General features: G+C 43.0%; 1 protein-coding gene across 6 annotated transcripts in view; it reads left to right on the forward strand.

Annotated features, from left to right (window-relative positions):
* Positions 1–21,436, forward strand: part of SPECC1 (sperm antigen with calponin homology and coiled-coil domains 1) — an 87,842-nt gene that overhangs the window by 17,638 nt on the left and 48,768 nt on the right. For 3 of the 6 annotated variants that reach the window (XM_019287590.3, XM_019287591.3, XM_010402400.4), the window contains exons 2-4: positions 1,939–2,079; positions 2,524–2,700; positions 4,681–4,816. In XM_019287590.3, coding sequence (XP_019143135.3) covers positions 2,554–2,700; positions 4,681–4,816 — 283 coding nt within the window. In that variant the 5' untranslated portion in view covers positions 1,939–2,079; positions 2,524–2,553. Of the gene's footprint in view, positions 1–1,938; positions 2,080–2,523; positions 2,701–4,680; positions 4,817–14,822; positions 15,070–21,436 lie in introns of those variants that run through there. The other 3 variants (XM_039562897.1, XM_010402399.4, XM_039562898.1) reach the window with 2 other exon arrangements.

The following is a 21,436-nucleotide window of genomic DNA, read 5'->3' on the forward strand; positions in this document are numbered from 1 at the left end:
TTTGCACTATTCCTGAAGCAGTACTTCTAATAACTCAAATATGTGTCACCTACTTAGGAATGAAAGCAGCTTAGGATGTGTGCAACCTGCCTTGATCCTTTGAAGTCCATATAAGGCTTGTGGAAAGTCTTGGAATCCCACTTCAGAGATAGAAATCTTCATCTACAAGGCAAATTCAGGTTAGCCAAATACCTGAGAAGTCTTAACTCCATCTTTTACAAATGCCAGTTCTCCTATAAATACACGGAAAACTAATAATAAACACTAATAAATCCAGGTATTTCTTCTCAATTTTAGTTTCATCTGCTTGGTGCAGTAAAATGTTATTGAATCCGCATGGCGAATAATTCAGCTCTCTTTACATGAAAAAGCCAGTTTGCCTCAGGCTACTGGCTGGATTTCTTGAGCTGTGGTTTGGGTTTGTTTTTTTTTAAAGTACCTCTTCCTTTTACCCCTAACATCATGTTCTAATGAGCCTATCACTCCACTGCAACTTTAAAATGTCATGGATGACTCAAAATTAAATTCCTTTGGATATCAAGACAGCATCTGTACAGCTTAAGGCAGGAAAATGAGGTACAGTTATGAAGAAAACCGGAGGGTATAATAAAGCAATGTATGTGCAACCACTGGATCTGCAAAAAACCAAAATCTGCATAATTTGGAGATCTAATCAGCAAGAGAGTTTGCATGTGTAGTTGCCTGTTCACCCATATAAATACAGTGAATGTCAAAAGCCTGTTAAAGGGATTAAGAGCCTGTTAAAAAATAGGTTTTTAAATACTGTAAAGCACCAAAGCTTGCTAAGGTGGATCATGAGCTGTGGGAATGCTAAATAATATTATCTCTTGTAATATAGTTTACATATCTGTCAGGGCTTTAAAACAGTGATCAGCATCACCATCACCAAAGATTCTTAATGAGATCAGTGGATGGCTCCTCACTGGATGCGTTAAGAATTTTAATGGAGTGACGACTATACTTAGCAACAACTAGTAACTTTTTTATTCCTTTATTTAGGAGCTGCTAGGTTGCTGCTGTGGAGAGAGTAAACAGCCCTCCCTGCAAGAGGCACCAAGGACGAACAGAGGCAATGTCACTCGCTGGCTTTGTTCTCTCCAGAACAGCAGCAGAGCACTTGACATCGCCTTTGCCTCTGTGCAGAAACATTCCCTGAACAGACCGTGGTGGCACCTGGAGGCTGCTGTCACTGTCAAATCCACCTTGGCCCCAGACAGATCTGTGTCCTGGGAGTTCAGTGAATGTTCTTACTTATGAATGTGAAATCAGGTACAAAGCAAATTATGAGATGTAAAATGTGACCAGAGCCACTCCTGACTCAGCCAGGAATAAATTGCTTCGGTGTCCCTGTCAAAGTGATGTTGTCCAAGTTCACTCTTCCTCTGTGAGCACATTGCTGAGGCACTGGGCTGATCCCTGTGGATATTCTGGTTACCTGTTTAACAGACAAGGAGCAAGTTACCCTCTGCCTACACAAGGCTGAGCCACAGCTACATCCTGTGTCTATTTTGGAAAGTGAAGAAAAGTGTTGCTCATACGAAGTGGAGGAGGACAGGAGATATCAGGCCACCTCCCCTCCCTCACATTCCCAGCCCAGCAGGCTGATGAGACTTTGAAAAAATATCCAAATAATTCCTTTATTCTGCTCATGGTTTGGATTGGGCAATGGCTGGTGAAAATAAATGGGTTTAAATCTCCAGGAGTTGAGGGAGTTGTTTAATTGGCAGCTGTCAGCCTACTGAGAGAAACAGGCTAGTTGTTCCTGCTGGCAGCTGAAATGTGTTCAGCTACGTCCAAAAAAAGGAAATCACGTCTATTTGCTGATTCCTGGCAGGATTTCTCTCTTGCATAAGCTTATCTCTGAGGAATAGTGGATCTGGATCTTTGTTTGCAAGGAAGTTGATATTTTTTTTCTAGGTTTTGTGAATCTCGGTGTTGTGAAACATCTTTTTATCACTGTGGCAACATCAACTGCTGCTCCTCTAGAAGACTCTGATAAGTTAAAGATATATTTTCCATCCATCTGAGGAAACTTGCTTCTCATGTGACTTTCTAAAAGTGAGTGTTATTTTGGTTGAAGATGCTGGATCTAACAGTAAAATAAGTAATTTTCTTTTTATCCCAAGGTTGCTTGAAATTGCTGTGGACTTCAGTGTTCTCAGTTCCTCTTTCATTGTGCTTCAGCATTCACAGGTGTTCTGCTGTGCCTGAGAGAGGTTTTTGGACTTAAACTGTCCCCAAAAAAGAAAAAAGTTAATGTTCCTTCAGTGGTGTTCTGTTGGTACGAAAAATAAAAGTGGCTGTAGCCTGCTCTGAAGGTTTCTCTGGGCTGAGTTCTAATGTGTCTGAGGGGGGGAATCAAGTTTAGCACAGCCTTTTCAGCCCTTCAAACTTGTGCCAGATATCTCTGTTGCCCTTTCAGGTCACATAAAGACAACTTATATTTTTGTGAGAGTGTATAAATACATATAATTTTTTTTTTTTTTTTTTTTTTTTTTTTAGAGTCTGTAGACGGAGTTACTTGAGAAGAAAATGAAGAGTAGTGCCAGGCCTTGGAGCACAATAGCAAAGCAAGGGAGCCATGGGGTTGACAGAGTAAAACCTCTTTCCACCACCTCCACAGGAATGAAGACATCCAAGTCCTCCACTTCCCTTGCCTTTGAATCCCGGCTCAGCAAGGTACTAATCCATGGAGACTGTTCAAGCATTCCAGTCTTGTTGCAGGTCAAAGATTTGGTTTAGTCCTCAGACTACTACATCCACTGTATTAAGTGTAGAGAGACCTAAATTTTGTTGTATGTTAGATTAATACACATTTCTGAAAGTGTTTTGCATGTACTGGGGGAGACACTGCTTCTGTACACTCTGTGGGGGAGGGAATTGCCTACACTTTGAAGATGGAGAAAAACAAATGGCAAATTCTTAGTTCAGCTGATAGTTACACATGTAAAGAAATTCAAAGAGATTTATTAATGAATTTCCAGCATTCCTAAAAACCTGTGCCTCTCCCTTCAAGGTAAAAAACATATTAACAGCAGATATTGCAATGTAACAAATGCATTTTATGAATCCTATTTTTCTATACAGATATATTTTAAAAATAGCAGAAACTTCTGTCCAAGTAATGTTTTTAAGGAAATGGAGTAATACACCTGAAATGCTGCTGCATCTGCACCCTTGCAGCCAGCAAACAGAAATAACCTGGTCATCCAAATCCAGACCAAGGTTGTAACCGTTCCTAGTAACAAAGTTTAGTGAACAGCACATAGCAGGGTACAGCATTTAGATCTCTTCTTGATTAAATCTTCATTAATTGTCACAGTTTTTCAAGGAAAGGATTAATTTATTTAACTTGCTGTGCAGACTCCCAGATGCACTCATTAATAGGGGATTTCAATCTGGTGCTCCAGGCAGGTTGTGCAGTGTGGTTGAGGCAGCATTTCTGAAGGAATGCTGCTGAGGAGACTAATCAGGAAATCTGATACGATTGATTTGTTAAATTTAGTGTTAATTGTGGAGAGATTTCTTCCTAATGACAGCTAATACCTTCAAATTGTCGTCCAGCTGCAAATTCAAAATCATCAAAGTGGCTTCCTTGAAGAAAGGGAGTAGAAAAGACACCATAGTTGCTGCTATAGGAAAGAACACATTGAAGAAATTACTTCAGAGAGACTGGAGAATTCTCTAAAGGTCAGAAAGTCAGGTTGTTCCATTCTCCTCCTCAGAGTGAGCTGACAAAACCTCTGCCAGAAGGCAAAACGTTCATTGTTTGGTATCCTGGAGCACATCAACACTTCAGCTATTGAAACTTATGGGCTCACAGGGTCCAGGAAACCACAGACTCTGAGTCAGAGGAGGAGATGAAAAGGAGAAGGAATTAGAGTTGAAAGATTTCATTTTGCTTAAATGTTTCACATTCAGGAACCACTAAATAGGAACAGTGCTTGTTGTGTGCTCTCTTTTCTCTTAACCCAGCAGTGGTTTTCAGCCTGTGGTTCAGGGACCCCCGGGTGTCACTGGACAGCTTCAAAGAAAGTGAATTTTCATTTGAGAAAACACTTTAGGTGTCCACAAACTCAAAAGTATAGAAAAACTACTGCTCTAGGGATACTCTACAAAGCTTTGGTTTTAAAATACTTTAAGTATTTTTCCTGAAATTAATTAGAGGCTGTTACTAGAGGCACACAAATGGGAAATCAGCTGACCAAAGTTCTGAGATAAACTACAACTTCTGCTTGCTGAAGCAAGATAATTTCAGTGTTTCTCCTTGAATCTTACCTTGTATTTGTGTTCCATGAGTTTCCTGAGTAGGTACTTAGAGCAGACTTGTGTCACCAGAGATTCCTTCCCAAAAAGTTGCCAGCTGCCAGTAGACTACTCCTGTAAACTATTTTCTCCTTGCTTTCTAATTATTTGCATTTTTGAACAGTCTTTCCTATTTTCATTCTTCATCGTTGGAACAGTGTTTTATCTCTTAACCCACTTCACAAAAACCTGGAATGCAAAGCAAATACAAAAATTATGTAGTCCAGTTATCAAGGCAATATTCCCATGGGGTTACGTTATGGAAATGTTAATTTTTTTCCAAGGAATCTTGCATTTTGAACTAACTGATGGGACTATTCAGGGTCCTGACCTGTTCCACCCTCTGTGTTGCAGCTGAAGCGGGCGAGCAGTGAGGACACGCTCACAAAACCTGGGGCAGCAGCAGCTTCGGGAGTCTCCAGGCTGAAGAAGACCATCACAACTGGAGCCATTTCTGAGCTTGCTGAGAGTCGGCTGAAGCCCAGCCCAGGTAGGCACAAAGGCTCTGGAGGACAGACCCGTGCTCTGAGTGTCACTTGGTGTGCCGAGGTCCCTGCAGTGTTCCCTATCCCCCGTGCAGCACAGCCGTGCCTTTCCCTCTGTCGCAGCCACAGGACGCTGTGCCTTGCACCCTACACCCCACGAGCCAGCGAAATGAGCTTCAAAGGGAGGCGCTGGATGGTTTTAGGAGCCTGGGCAGCCCCAGTAGCCAGGCGGTGGCGCCGGTGGCCCGCGCTCGTCCCGGCTGTGGGTCCGGGCTGGCCGGGGCGGGGTGGACCCAGCCCAGCCCCCTGTCTCCAGAGCAGTAGTGCAATGGAGAGCTTGCTCTCTGAAGTTTTCCCCATTTATCAACAGCATTCTCTCTTCTCCCTCTACTGAGTGAGCAGAGCTGGTTCCCCGCTCGCTGCTCCTGGGACACGGCGTGAGAGCAAAGAGCCAGTCCTGGGCATCCTCATGTGCAGCCCGAGCTACCCCGGGGCACGCTCTCCCCAGCAGCCTCAGCCCCATCAGCTAATTCCCGTAGGTTTCAGACCTAAGCCTGTTTCGAGAGGCAGTGACACCATCTGCATACCAAGGGCTTCAGTGCAAACGCTCTGCTGTCCCCCAGGAGCTCAGCAAATGCTTGCTTTTGTCTGCTCCCTGGTGGCATTTCCAAGGGAATGTGAGCTCTTATTAAATTTGACCATGACCTCCCTATTTGTCACAGCCTCTGCAGGTTTTGGCTGTGTGACAGAACAATGTTACTCTCAGAGAGAAATTTCTTTAAGAAAAGAAAGTATAAAAACCTTTATATACCCCTGGAAGAAAATGATGTGTCTTGTAACAGCACAAATGTTTCATAGTAACCCAAGGACAGACCCCATTCTGCTGTTATCAGTGTGTAAATCCTCTAGTTTAAAGACTAGCTGTATCCAAAGGAATTTGGGATTCACAAGCCAATAAAGAGGCATGATGCTTGGGAGGAGCCACGCAGGGAGAAGGAAACCTGTACAGATGATGCAGCACAGGATCCTGGGAATGCAGCCAGGGAAACAGCACTGCAGGGATTCCAGAATGGAATATGTATGTCAGATACCAAAACACAAGCACTGGAATAGAGAGCCCTCTTCTGCATGCAGCTATAATAACTGGGATTGGAGGAGGGAGATTTATGATGACGACTACTTTAAATACAAAGCCTGAAATGGTTTATGGAGGTCAAGTTACATCTGGGTATTGCTTTGCCACTTTAAATTGCATCATTGGATATAACATCATCTATTGCTTGGCATCAGCATTTCTAGAAGTATGAATGGGAATATTAATGCAGAATGAAAAGAGTACAAGTGTGTAGATAAACACTTAAGAATGTATGTGCTACCCCTCTAAATTTTTTTTTAACTTAGAACTGTCCCAGCTCTTATGGGGATTATTATAAGTGGGTGTACAGTGCCTTACATGTCTGTTTTTACAGTGGTTCCATAGTTTAAAAGAGTGCTTGGAAATCCAGCTGTATTCTGAGAACATGTCACTGTCAGGGCCACTGGAAGGTGCTTGATCTTAGTAAGCAAGGTTACAAGCTAAATACTTTGTCACACTGAAAAAAATACCAATAGTCCCACTAAAATGGTGTATTGTTGCTAAGAGAACTAACAGTGAGTATGACAGAGGGCACAGCGTGTTCCAGGGAACAGAAGGAGGAAAGGAGAGAACATTTTCAGCTGCTATATTTTATTGCAATGGCATCCCAAATAGTCTGATTGTGATCAAGATGCAATGCTGACTGTAGAGCTAATCCAAGTGAGAATGTTCCAGTAGCTGGGAAATGCAGATGTTTGTGTATGTAGCCAAATGTGTAAATCTAGAAATTTATTCTGAAATCTGAATATTCTTTGGTTTCTTTGATGGCCTTCATCTGTTCTGTGTTTTCATTTCATGTCCTGGCTGCAGGCATTATTTCTCCCCCTTGTTTGTGCTTTAGGTTGGGCTCTCTTTGTCTGTTACTCAAGTGAGTGAATTGATTATTTTGCTGAAATGATATTCTATTCGTTCCAGCCACTCTGGAACGAATAGAATACTGATACTCTGGTGGTACTCAATTGGTATTATAGTCTTGTGTGAGAGAAATTAAAGGGAAAAAGGTATGGAAATAAAAAAGCTTAGGTTTCTTTCTTCTTTAGCTGTGGCTGTCCACCATTTCTGTGCTGACCTTGAGCAATAACACATGTGCCAAATGCTGCAGATAATAAATAATTGACCTCAAGAGTGGTTGTTTAAATAGAGCTGTTTCTACGCTGCCCTTGGTGGAGTTTTAGTTATTTATTCCAGCCTTTTATTGATGGAATTACCCCTGTCTGTCCTGTTGGGAGGTAACACAGTAAATCATAAACAACTTAAAGGGGGATGAGGCCAAGCCCACGTAGCCATCCTTGGCGAGTGGAGTTGAGCAAATGGAGCTGGAGACTGATTCTGGCTGGAAGTTCTGTGCTGTGATGTTTGGTTTTGTAACTCCTTGGCAGTTTTGAAATCCCAGGCAGTGGGAAATGACACACAGGGAGAAATAAATGTCTTGTATTCAGCTTCCTTATCCTCAGTGTAATGTCTTCCCATGTGCTGTCCTGAAGTAGCCGTTTGGGTTTGTTAAAACCAAGCTTACAGAGCTCTGGCATTGTTTTTAGTGTCTCAGTAGATGAAAAAGAGCTGTGAAAATTGTGAAACAGGAGGAAGAGTTCACTGATCTTGGAGAATATTGATTTTAATGCATGCACTTGTAAAGCCATCCAGTCTATGAAGCTGTATAGTAAAGAAATGATTGTGAAATGTATAAATAGAGAAGTTTGTATTTTCATGAGAAACTCAGACTCTCTTCTCCTAAGGTTCAGGGTTGTAGGAAATCAATGACTTCAGATTCTGCTCCTTTGAGGTCTGCAAGCCAAATAACCTTAAAAAATGCAATTTCACAGAGAATTTCAAAGCTTCTTATGTGATCATATACCTCTCAGGAAGAGCACTGCATGGCAGGACTGGTATGCAAATGGAAAATTTGAGGTTCAGGCAGGTGAAATTACTTTCTCAATGGAGCCTGGAAGTCATTCCAAATCCTTGCTCTGTCATTCAGTCCCTACAAACTCCCAGTTCAAGCACTTACTGAAAACTTCCTTGGAGGCTGTCTGGTTTAATCATGTTCCTGTGCTGCTTTGATGTGATTTCAGTGACAGCTGCTATTATCTGTCAGGTTGGACAGGAACCAAAAGGAGTCTTATGCTGGACATCAGAAAAGAGAGAGAGCCAGGATATGGGCATGGCACAGTCCAGTCACACATCATCCAAAAGCATTGAGAATATTTCAGCCATTCCCATTTCTCAGAAATATATTGATTTTTATATCGAGTGCTGCCAGCTCCAATATGAGGTATCAGTTATCCTTGAAATGTAATTAAGAGATAGCTGTACTTTGTTTTCTCAGGCTGCTTCATCAGCTTATTTTTTAAAGCTAAATAAAGGCTAAATCTCTATAGACAGCTTGATTTTTGCCTCAGAAACAATAGGAAACTGTCAATAACAATGCTATTATCACCTACCTCAGTATTTTCAGAAATTCTGGTTGTTTTGCTGACAAGCTCAGGTTCTCTCTAAAGCCCAGACCAGGAGACAGGTGCCACACCTTCCCACAGTGACAGTGGGATGTGTTACATCTTTGGAGGCTGGGAGGAGCCAAGATGCCAGCAGGACTGTGAGGGGTGGCCTGCTGTGTCACCCCCTGCTTCATCAGAAATTACCATTTATTTTAATGCATAAAATGGGAAAAATCAATACTTGGCCTGAGTTTTCAGCCAAAATAACAAAAGCCTGTTGCTTTCTGTGTGTTCCTGCTGAGTTGATCCACATCCAAGGCTGGAGATGGTGCCAATCCAGGAGCATAGGGGAGGGGAGCTCAAAGATATTGAGAGTTTCAATTATCTCCTCAGCATCTCATGTCGAGGCTCTGAACCCTGCAGGTTACCTGGACAAAAGCTGCTAATCCCAGGAAGGAACATTGCCAGCATTGGAAATGAAGCTGCTGTGCAACACAGGCTCTTGTAATAAACCCATCAAATTAAACAGGGAAACAAAAGTATCGAGAAATGTGGCGTAATCAGTGAAAGCTATAGAAGGGCCTGGAGGTTATATTGGGTTGAACAATCTTCAGCTGCAATAAGGAAGGGCTCGGTTTTGATGAGTTTTTCTGTGATTTGTCATCCACATTCCTGCCCAAGAATCAGAGTTAATGTCCCAGTGACTAAATATGATACCTGTGTATTTTCAATTCCTTCCTAGTGCTAGTAGAGCACATACCATGACTCCATTTGTCCATCATTGTTTGCTTTTCATGTAGTTTATGTGAAAAGTCTTGATTTCCCTCTAAAACAGCTGCTTGCAGCTTTTCTGTGTAGATAGTGCTGATATTCAGAAAAGAAAGGCTTTAACTAAATGAGGCCAACTGGCCCCTGCCAGCACTGCTGTCAGTGCTGGGAAAGCTTGAATATCACTGGTGAGACTTGTTCACCTGTGGCTGATTCCAGAGGGGAGACTGGTGTATGTTTTATTGCACACAGCTCATTAGATATGCTTCTTTCCCAGCAAAATTGAAAATGTGGCTCACTGCAGGTTTCAGAGCTTCATGCACATTCATAGAATTGTCATTTTCAGCTTGCTATTTGATAGTAATATATGGACTTCATCAAATTTACTGTCTTCTTTCAGCTAACTTCCCTGCTTGGTGAGTGTGTGCCGCTTTCTGATGTAGGGTAAAAATTCAGATTAATTTGAAGCTAATCCAGACCAGAAGCTGTCCCTCTGCAGCCAGAAAATGCAAGAAATTATCTTTTAAATAAAAGCTTTCTTTAAAAAAAAAAAAAAATCCGAGGAAAAAAAATCTAACTCACAATTTAGTAGTTCCTAAGATGCTAATGCACCCCAATTAGGACAGGAAAAAGGAAAGTGATTGCTTTTGAAGGACAGCTCTCTGACCTTGGGGCCTTTTTACTCTGCCATACATCAGCTTTTGACAGCGCCTGCTTTTTGTGATCTGTCACATCAAAGCACTGCTATAGGTTTGGGAGAGGTTGCTGCACTTTGCATTGAGGCTCGTTACTGTCTCATTTTTCTTGTGAACGATAGTGCCAAGTGTGAGGGACGTTAATGAGATCGGTATGTTCTGTTCCACCAGGCTTCACTGCAACCAAATGGCTGAGCTCATCTGGGCTTTCCCAGGAGCTGTAAATATGCTTCAAAACCTCATCTGGAAAGCCATTTGCATTTTGCCCCCCCTTCCAGGTACAAGACACAGATCTTGCATAATTATTCTTTCTTGCAAAGAGATTCTAGCTCCAAAAGTTGTATAAAAAGGAAAGGAAGACTCAAAATATTGCTTTGTCAGGCTGGCATTCAAATTGGCAAGAAGTGCTTCAGGAATTGAACAGGCAAAGCAATGGAAATGTGTTTGCATTTACATCCACAGCTGTACATGCAGCTGGATGTGCATATTGACATCTACACACACCTCTCAATATCTGCAAGGATGTTTAACATATTGCTACAAACATGAACCTGAACCTCCCTGACATTCCTTAGCAAAATGTTTCCTCTCTGTGTGATTCCCCAGGTGTCAAGTAGTCAGACTGAGTTTCAGCACCAGTTTAGAAGATTTCACTCACTATCCTCCAAAGGGAAAGCTCAAGATTTGAGGTATATCAAATTTGGCATTCCAGATTTAGGTTATGGCTGCTACTTGTCAAGTTTCTCTTAGTTCTTCTCACAAGGATTTTTTTTCTTGCCATAACCTGCAAATACAGTTGTTGATTGCTGATGCCTTTGCTGAAAATGTTCCTGTATGTTTTTGTTTTTCATGTTCTTTGAAGCTTTGCTCTTTCCTTCCCTAAGCCATGGATAGTTCTGCATCCCAGAATGGCTGGGAGTGGGGCTGTTTCACATGACTGTTCTTCAGGCATCTTTTTCCTTTTTGATAACTGGGAGTGTAGTGAGACCAGTACATTTTAGAGGCTGTCTGGTAGGATTTCTGATACCTGATCCTGTTATGGATAACAGGCTTTTTGAGAGGCATTCACAGCCTGGCTGCAGTCATCTTGCATTATTAAACAAGTAGGAATTAACTTCTGCTGACAACACTGTCTGCAGAATGTACCTTTTTCAGTTTTCTTGCTGTCCTAATCTACTGCAGAATTTACATTTCCTGTGCTGAATCTTTATTAACACATTCCAAGATTCTGCAGTCAGCTTCTTGTTAAAACCACCTGTGACAGAGACACTTTCCTCTGTGTATTCCCCTGAGAATGACTTTGTTGGCACACGTGGGCCCCTCTGGGACCCGAGCCAGTTAAGAGGATTCAGTGTGTGGTAGGGATACTGAAATGCTAAATCTTGAAGGCTGTAATGACTTAAGTCATTAAATTGTTGACAGTTAATTGGCTCAAGCCAACATGTATAGGGAGGATCCATTACAGCTGTAAGGGAACTGTGGTGATCCCAAAAGCCTTGTTAGGGACACCTAAACAGAGAGGGGAGCATGCCTGGATGCTCCAGGAATAGCACAAATCTAGGCTCTCTCAGCTTGTTTTCATTTATTTTCAGGCTTCTTTACTGAAGTTGTTCAGCAAAGTCAACACAACCTTGCTCTGACTACCTGCCCTAGGTTAATTATCAGCTTTCCTTCAGCTGGTTTGAAGAGAAATGATCCTTAACACAAATTCTCTGGGCCTGAATGTATTGCAGCCAGAATGCCTTGGCAGAGAGCCATTGTGTTTGCACTTAAAGAATGGGAGGGAGAAGGAAAGGAGTGCAAAGCTGGCCTGGTCTGACAAGTATGCAGATCGGGGAGGGCTTGGCATTCCTTGTAGTATTTTTTTTTTCCCCACTGTTTTCTTTTCAGCAGCTTTTGGCTTACATTAGATTTTAATACTGTAAAGCAAGAGGAGAGGGATTGACAGCTCCATCTCAGATGGGTTTCTAGAAGGCTGTTGGTCTGTGCCATGAACTGTGACCTCACCAAATATCTTCACTACAAAAAATTTGTTTCTAGCATGGTTAAAAAAAGCTATTGCTCATCTGGGATTCAGCTCTAGATGTTATATTCCTAATCTTTTGGGGTCCACTACTGGGAATGATACACAAATTCTGTAGATTTATTTTCCCTGCTACTTAAGTACTTGGTGCTCGTAAAATCTTTAGCATCAGTGGAAGAAGGAGAGTGTGATAGTGTGAACTTTGGTGTTCATGATGCCCATGCTTAGGGCCCATTCTGTTTACTCCAGCATCAGTATCTGTAACTTGTTTAGACCTCAGCCTTCTGGAGAGACTGTCAGCTACCTGGCCACTCCAAATCTGAGATTTGGTGGCATATTCACACTTGTTCTTGTGAGCATGGATTACAGTTTGAACAGAAGTTACACTCATTCATTTGCTGTGTTGTGAGTAGGATGCAAAGAGAGGTTATGCCTGGTAAGTAAGTCCTGTCATTTGACTAGAGAGATGAAAGAATTATGTATGTCACACCTTCAGTAATTCATTCCTATTCTCACTATATAGGAAAGGAGTGTTTGTGAAGTTTTATTGGCAGTTCAACAAAGTGCAAAGGGATGAGTCAAGCTTCACGCCTAGGAAGAGACCAGCTAATCTGCATTATAGGGATGAAATTCATTCATTCATTCATTTTTATACCTTTATTACTGAAGAGGAAGGGAAAGTAATGAAAAATGTTCAGGTAACAAATAGTTGCCTAAAGATTTAGCCATGCATCTCTTGTAATTGATTACCTAGTCCCCATGCCATGCTTGCTGTTCCTCCTTTTTCTTTTTCCTCAGCTTGAGCTGCAAGTTCCCTAAGCAGTAATCTCTTATCCATGCCTTCTGCTCATGCTGTACCTGTATTTAAAAATTTGTGCTTTACCTTTCATTATGGACCTGGGCTAGAAGTCTTTGGCCTGACATCATTCTCCCTATCATGGTGTTAGAATGTTCTGACTTACGTTTCGTGCCACTGTCAAAAGTAACAGATTGGTTCTTGCAGTCCTGACTCTTCTACAGTGCTCAGATTTCAGGTGTGTTTGCTCTGACTCAGTGATTACATTTTATAATTACTCCAGGCTTGCACCAGTGCTGCACGGGGACCTTGTTAGGCTATTCCCTTTTGTGATTACAGAAATAGAAAGCAGGTGATGAAGTAATAAATGCTCAGCTTCAGGATTTATCAGCCCAACAGACTCTCTCAGCTAATGCAGCCTCTCAGGTGAGTCCTGTTGAAGAAAAGCAGAAGTCTATAATGGAAGAAAATCTCTGTGGGAGATACTTTCAACAGCAGTTGGAGGATGTTTGCATCTGTACCTTGGAAAGGGCAGACTCAGTACCCACCACAGTAAGATATAAGACTTAGGAGATCATAAGACGACTTTTAGAGAAAGAATGAAGTATCACTGTTTCCTTTTCCTAGAACTTTGATGGCTTATTCATTAAACAAAGCATTTTGTGTTTGACATGTCATAAGACAGCAGCAGACAGGAATTGTTTAATGTCATCCAAATATAGACAGCTGTATGAAAACTTTTCACTTCATCCATAAAGTGTCAGAAGAAGAACAATGGAAAGCTTAAGACTGACAATGAGCTCATCCTATTGCACTGAAATATTAGCAAAATTCTGCTTCTATCATATTGAAAGGTCCCCAGATATTTTATTTGAAGTGATGGATTCACAACTAGATTAATTCTCCATGTTTTATTTTCAGGATGTTTTGAGTCTGGGAGACACATTAGTTTATTATTTCTGAATTTTTTTTTAACCCTCTTGTTTTTCAACAAGCCTCAAGATGTTTCTGTTAATTATCCACATAGTGGAAACTGATCACTAGAGTCATTCAGTATCCTTGTTCCCCATGTACATCAGGGCTCCATGAGTGTGGAGCACCCTGATTTTTTTGAAAGATGGGCTGTTGTCCAGGCTCTGGGTGGGCTTGTCCTGTGCAGCTGCTCTTGCAGTGCTAGTCATAGGCAAAAATATTGATGATAGAGATATGATATGAAATCTGCTCCTCTTTGTGGCTGCAGGTCTAGATGTAGTAGTGGCTGTCAGGTTTGATTGTTGTTTTATTAGTGCTTGTATGAAGCAAGTAAGCAAGAAGTGCTTGCTTACTAGTATGAAGGGAAATTCGGAAATTACTTCAATGAAGAGCAATAGGGTTTAGTAGTATCCAGTGTATCCTGTATATTGTTTAATATAATAGAGATGTGAACCTGCTGTGCTGTTCTCAGCACCAGTGGAGGCTGAGAGCAGCTGAGAGTGCTGGGCTGACCCAGGCATAGCCCCAGAGGATACCAGAGCAGATCTGATAGATGGGGCTTGTCAGAAAGGGCTCATGCTCACAATCACGGTCAGGTTTTCAGAGGAGTCCAGTCTTCATTTCAGCATCCTTTGGGTACCTATGTTTTCACAAGATGCTGAGCATTTCTGAAACTGGGTCCCCTCATTTTTGTGACGGTTAAGAGCTGCCCTTGCCCAGACATGTCAGTGCTGTGCTCAGCAGTGTAGTTAGATCTGTGGGCAGGGTCTGTTTGCTCCATCGTAAGCATGCTTCGGGTGGTGGAATTGTGGAAAATTAATGTTGGTTTTGCTTTGGAGGCATTTGGCCGCTCAGGTCTCTGCCGAGGGTCCCTCTGCCCTCCTTCACTCCCAGCCGCATTTCAGCGTTTTGCTTAGAAATATCCTTCTGTATCGCCCGGAACGGGCTCTGTGCGATCCCCCCCCGTCCGCCACGGCTGCTCCAGGGCAGGCAAGCTCCGCTCAATCCGCTGCCGGAGCGTCGCTCCCGGCTCGGAGCCCGGGGACCGCGGCTGCAGCGGCGCTGGGCGACCCCCGCGCCCCGGCCGGAGCGCTGCAGTTCCCGCGGCGGCCGCTGGGTGTCGGCCGGCGCTGCCCCCGCTCCGCCCGCTCCCTGCCCAGCCCGGCCCGCCGAGCGCGAGGTTGGAATGAGGGAGGAGGCGGAGGCGCAGCTGCCTCGGCGGGGGCCGCAGCGCGGCTCTGCCGCCAGCTCCTAGCGAGGCGCTGCCTGCCCGCGCCCCGCTGGAGTTGGCTGGAGCAGGGGCAGAGGGAGAAGGCAGGTCCGCGCTGGTACCGGGCATGAGCGGGGCGCCGGGGGCCTGAAGGAGCTCGGGAGGAGCCCGGCGGCCACCGGAGATGGGCAACCAGCCGGGCAGAGCGGAGGAGCACGAGCAAGGTGTGTGCGAGCGGCGGGGGGCGGCGGCAGCCGCGGGGATGGCGTTTTGTTCTCGGGGGCTGAGCCCGGCGCCCGCTGAGCCGGCACAGGGCTGTTGTCACAGCGAACGCTGGTGGCTTCCAGCCTGCTGGGGACCCTGCTGCTGTTTGCCTTGTAAGTGCGCTTTATTGCCGTTCCGTACCTGAGATCACAGCACCGTCCTTAGGGAAGCTTTTCTGAAAGGAGTCCTTTGGAACAGAACGCCTGCAAGGGAGGGACCCTGTTCGCTGTCAGATTTTTTTTTGCATAGTCTGCACGATGCAGCTAAAAAGTCTAAAGCCGATGTAGTGATATACACAGAACTTGTCAGGATCTGCAGCTTGGCTGTGTTAGCCTTCACCATTGTTCGTGGCCTGAGGCCTGAAATTTTCCAGGCCTTAGAATTTAAAATGATGGCTTTGTGGAAGGTCTCCCACCATTGTCCTTTCAGAAGTGTAGTGTTCTGCATGTTAATCACGAGCAGATTTCATAGAAAGCTGAGAGCTGGTATCAGGTAGATCGCATTCCCCGTGTGCCAAATGTCTGCTCCGTACCCCAGCACGGCTGCTAATTTGTTCCTGATGCCGTAGTGCTGCTTTGGTTGCCTTCTGGTTTATTTTGCTTGTTTCTCAAATGCTGAATGAGGGGGGAAACCCCGTGGGTCCACTGATTTCTGCTGCTTATTTCTTAGTTTCTTTCCGAATTTAGAACCCTCTAACACACATAAAACCGCAATCGGTTGTATTTCCTGGCACTCTGTTTCTTGCTGTTGCCATGGGAATTTCATTCACAAAATCCCATTAAAGTTGTTATTGCTTGGTCAGGGGTTTCTATGACTTCGGGTAGATATGTAGGTATTAAGAGTAAATACAAATGTACCTGATCTCTGGTATTGTTAGCTAGGGCTGCATTGCTGCTCAGGGATCTCTCACAATAGATCTGCCAGCAAGCGCTGGAACAGCAGTGAGGTGTAGTGAGAACTTTCTAGCACTATGTTAATCACCGCACTAATGAAGAACACAAAAGCTGCCAGTATCCAGTCACCAGAAGAAATGCTGCCCTAAGGGAAAGTTAAACTTTAGGCTGGAAAGTATGGCTGCCTACATCCCCAGCCCCCGAAATCCGCTGGCCACGGCCAGCTAGCGAAGTTTTGCTGGAGCTAAACGTGTTAATGTCATTTAGGAGGGGTAGTACTGATAATAAACTAAGGGAGAGCTGGTTAGCCCGGGAGATACACTGCTAACTTCTGATCAGTTGGAGCAAACAGCCTCTGATTTCACAGGGCCATTTGGACAGCTTATTGCTGTTAACACGGATGATAAATGAGTGTGCAGACCCCCTGTGGGTTTGAAAAATCTCTTTCATCCTTTGTTTTTTCTTGATTTATTTTTTTATTGAAGAGGAAAGAGTTATACTTCTGCTGCACCTAAGCAGTTTTTAAACTATTCTGGTTTTAAGTGTAGGCTGCACTAAGTCCTGTGTTAACATCCTCAATGTTCACAAGATATGAACAGGACTGAAGAGCAGTGTTTTGTATTGAACTACATGTTCAAAACTCTGATGTTTAACCATGAAAAAGTGTCAGGAACTTTCCTGCTGACAAAAAAAAATTCTGACAACATATTCCTTATTGTGTGTGAGAGCTCTGGCTTTGGAACTCAGAGTTTGTGTTGGTTTTTGACAGCTAGGATACGAAAACCTGCTTCTCACGCCAGAATGTGATACGTCGTAGTATCTCTGAGTTTTGTTTCTGCTTGAGTGAACTTAATTCAGCTCTCATTCAGGAGCACCAACATTTTGAACAACTGTGGTACTCCTAAGTTCGTGTTTTGGAATAATCAGGCTAAACCCCAGGAATGGGTTGCTTTGTTGATCTAGCTCATGAGCCAGCTTTAGCCACAGACAACCAAATTGACCTGTTTCCCTGAGCTCGATATTCATCTTGTTTATCTGCCCTCTTAGGAAACTTTATGGACATCTTATGGCTCCTCTCTTTTACCCCAAACTTACCATCTTGGGGTACTGGTGACAGCTTTGTTCCTCCTCTTGGTGTCATTGGGCACGGAAGTCTTTAAAAATCTGATCCTGTTACGATACAGGTTATAATTTAAAGTAAAATACTTACTTTCACTTATTTATGAGAGTATTATGTACTTTAATGGGTTTTCCTATTAAGTGTAAATTCTGGATGGGCTGGTCAGTGCTGTCCAGGAACAGGAAGGAAATTGTTGCCTCCAAACTGAGCAGTTGAAAGTAACACATTAATACAAAGAAATGGGACTGCCTGGACAAGGGACTGTGGAAAAGGGAAGACAGAGGAAAGAAATCCACTGCTGGTGTCCGATGGGAATGTTTTGAACAGAAGACAAGACTCTAACAGCCCAGTATCATCTCAAATTAATCTCTGTCTTCCTAAGAGTGAAAGAGTGTCTAACAAGGATTTGAGACGATTGCTTGTAATAATATTATATTCTATAGGCTTTTCCTGGCTTCTAATTTAAAACTTATTTTAAACAGCTCTTACAGTCATTTGTGAGAACTTTGTGGGGTGTGACCCAAGTTTGCATCACTTGTTTGCCAAAACTCTGCTTCTTGCAAGTGATTGGTGTTCCTGCTATACCCCAGTGCTCTGAATATTGTTATTTTTAAAACCAGTGGAGGTTTTAGAATGAAAACACTTATAAAGTAGCGTAGAAAATGATGTGAAACAAGAGTGAATATTGCTGCAGTTTGTCAGCAGAATTAGTTTTCTGCTTTTGAAGCTGGCTGCCCAAGCTAGAGGAAGTATTAGTGTATACAAACACAGGCCAGAGCACCTGTGGAATAGCTGGAACGTTTCCTGGGAGCTATACGGAAGAATCCAGCATTATCCAGTGCACTGTATTTATTGGGAGAAAGCCTTTCAAACATAGTTTGCCTTGGAAACAGGGAGGCCTCCTGTTATTTCTGAACAGGAGCACTGACATTCTTTGACACTGGTTGACACGGTGATGGGGGGTGTTTATCCTCTAAACATCTGCAGGTGATGGATGATTAATATCTTTGGGAAGAGGTGGAAAAAAAATGACTCAATACCCACAAAAACTTGGGTGAAAGAATCGCTTGAATGGGAAATGTTAACTTCTCTTGTTGGAGCAAGGTGATGGGTGGGGTTATCCAAGGGTTAGGCTTTTTTTTGGAATTGTGTTTATTTGTAAAACATGCTTACATGGCTTGGATGAGAATATCAAGTGTCAGTGCATGCACTGAGTCAGTATTGATCTGTTTTCTTACGTCTGTTTCGTCCTGGCCCAGGGGTGGCTTCGTTTGAGGAAGGGATTTTTCAGTGTAAAACATAGAAGAATTTCAAGATAAATGCTATTGTAGAAATACATGCTCTTGTCCTTTCTGTTCTTTGTTTTCAGGGTGTGTAGTCAGATCTTTTCTGGGTGCTCTCTTTAGTCCCCCTCATCTGCCTCCCTCCCTTTCTCTCAAACATGGGAGCCGTTCATTTTAACTCTGTTGGATGTCAGAACACCATTTCTGCCAAGCAAGAGCTCGAGAGACCAGATGAGTTTAATGATAGTGTTGGGGGGAAGGGAGGGAGGAGAGAGGGGCCAGCAAAGCTAATGAATCACGTAACAGCTTTCATGGAAATACCGACAGCAAGTCATGTCCTCTTGGAGCTCGGGCAGTGAGCCATAGACCTTTTGTTCCCAGTGGAGCCAGCAAACCACAATTTGCTCTCCACTGGATAGTTTAATTCCTTAGTCACCTCTTCCTCCCACAAGTCATTCTTGCATGGGGGGGTTTACAGATGCTCTCATTTTTCAGAGTAGTAATACACTGCTGATTAAACTGGTATTGAAGAAGTTTATTTTCCCCTGGAGGGTAATTTTTACTTGACTTAAGCTTTTTTTCCAAGGCCAGTGAGGGCTGGCTCTGTTGATTGGTCTTGTGAGGTGACTTGACAGGACTGACATGATTAAATCATTTCAGAAGGACTGACAAACACCTCAGTCAGGGGCAGAGTCTCCTCTGCTCCCAGGCCAGCGAAACGGGAACAGCCAGACACTGTCACAGTCTGGACTGGCCTCTTAGAAGAATTTAGTCATGAGTGTGAATAATTTACCTCTGAAATTATCTGAGGCAGCGTTAAGTGATAATCCCCACCCTGATTCCAAGTTGAAAGGCTAATGAATGCTAAATTAATGGAAAAGATCATCAATAAGTTCTGCTATGCTACAGGGCCTTCCCAGCAGTTTTCTGCATTGGCTGGGAGGATGTGCTGAGTGGGAGTACTTTCTCCATGGGCAGGACGACAGCTTTTACAAGAAGAACTTCTAGGGCATGGCAGGCAGCAGGATGTGGTTTATGCATTTTGTGTGAGATTAATTTCCATCAGCAAAACAAGGCCATTTTTGGATGAAGGCAGAGAGATTCTGGGAATTCTGCTGAATGAGCTGGTCAGCAAGAACTTGTCCTGTGAGTCCAGAGCTGTGGACTGTGCTTTTGCCCCAGTGCTGATGGTGTTTTAGGACCTACCAGTGGTAGATCTAACATGATAGTAAATGTAAAAGCTAATTTTCTTGATGATTGCTTCATTAGTTTAGTTAATGTGCTTGACAGCTGCAGAGTGACGAGGAAACAGCCAGGGGATAGTTGTGATTGTGTTGGTTCTGACACAGTATTAAATTACTTGAAAGAGGGGAAAGGGTGAAAGGAGAAGGGAATAATGCTTTTTGGAGAAAAAGAGAAGCTTGCTTCTTTTTATTTGGGCTGTATTTGGCTCCTCAAGATCTTACAGTTGTAGAGCTGGCCAAAGAAATTTGAGCAAGTATTGTCCCTTGGTCTTCCTGCTGAAACCTGCCAGAGCTCTGGAGGTACTGAGGAGTTTATTCAGAAGCAGTCCTGTGTTCTGGACCTTCTACCAGTATTTCAGCAAAGTAATCGATCTTATTTTTTTCTCTTTTCAATTCTTCCCCAATTTTACTAATTTACTCTTCATAAAATCTGATTTCCACAGGGAGTGTAGTTTTCAGCACACCATGAGGCTGTACAACTGAGGCAGAGTACTTCTCTGTTTTCATTTGTACTGCACTGCTTGAGGAGAACTTAATTTGACTTTTCTGTGATTGTTGCAGACTGACACTAGAAGATTGACAAATACTTGATATTTTCATTATTTTCTGATACTTTCCCATTCTGTATCTCCAAACAGTTTGAGCATGGTGATTGAAGATGATCTAAAACTGCTATCTGTGATGATGGTAATAGACACTGTTAGATTTTCCATGCATCAACTTTTTTCTTCCTGTAATCCAAAGTAGGCGTGTGTTCACAGGTCTCTTTGGAATGTTCCATCTATTATATTTCATGCAATGTTTTTCCACAAGCATCAATAGATATGGATTGCATGTTCTGGGGCAGAGCACTCTGTCCTCGTGTGCTGTGTGATCATCGGTCGGTTCTCTCAGGCTATAAATTACATCAGAGCTGCAGCTTTCTGCCCTTTTCATCAGGCTCTGTAGCACACAGCTAACAAGCTCTATGTTTTTCTCAACAGCAAAATTTACATTTGAAGTTCTTACAGGCAAATTTGGTATTCATCACTGGAAAAATGCACTCTTGGGAAAGCACAGGGCTAACAGGAGTTTGCAGGGTTCAGTTCTGAGCATGTGTAGGGGATGTGTTGGCTGAAACAGGGATGTATATTTTCCATTTGTTACCAGCTCTGTAGGTTTTGTATCTTGACTGGAATTTGTTCAGTTGCTTAGGAAAGCTATGAGGAGCAAAGCAAACGTGTCCATATCCCATGAGCAGAGTTATGTTCCTCTCACATTCCTGTCCTCATGGATGCTTTGGTGCTAAGTGTTAAAAATCATTGCTACTCAGGCAAGGAAGAATTTTACCAGTAACTCCAGTGGAATCATATTTATTAATGTATGGGATGAAAATGGCTCTAGGGATGGGGTGCAGTTAATCCTTTGACACATTTTACTTACGTTGGATGACTTTTCTTTCTTCCCCAACTGAATTAAGGAATCCCATCCTGTACTAAGGATAGAAAGCTGTTTTAATTAGTCTGAACAATGTAGAATACAAAGGTGGCTTCTTCCCTGCATCTGGAGGATATTCTTTTGTATTTTTCACATCCCAAAGGTCTTCTTCATTTTGCCATTGCAGAGATGTAGAAATCCTTGTGATAGCAAATAATTATGCTCATATAATCACTTTTATAAGGGTTGTTTCCACAAAGGTGTGGATAATGATACATTTGTTGGCAGGAACTGAGTTCTCTGCAATACGGGAAAGTCCTTTGAAAGTATCACTGAATACTTACTCTCATAGACAAAAATGGTTGTGATTC

Source organism: Corvus cornix, chromosome 19 (genome assembly GCF_000738735.6).
Source record: "Corvus cornix cornix isolate S_Up_H32 chromosome 19, ASM73873v5, whole genome shotgun sequence".
NCBI classification, from domain to species: domain Eukaryota; kingdom Metazoa; phylum Chordata; class Aves; order Passeriformes; family Corvidae; genus Corvus; species Corvus cornix.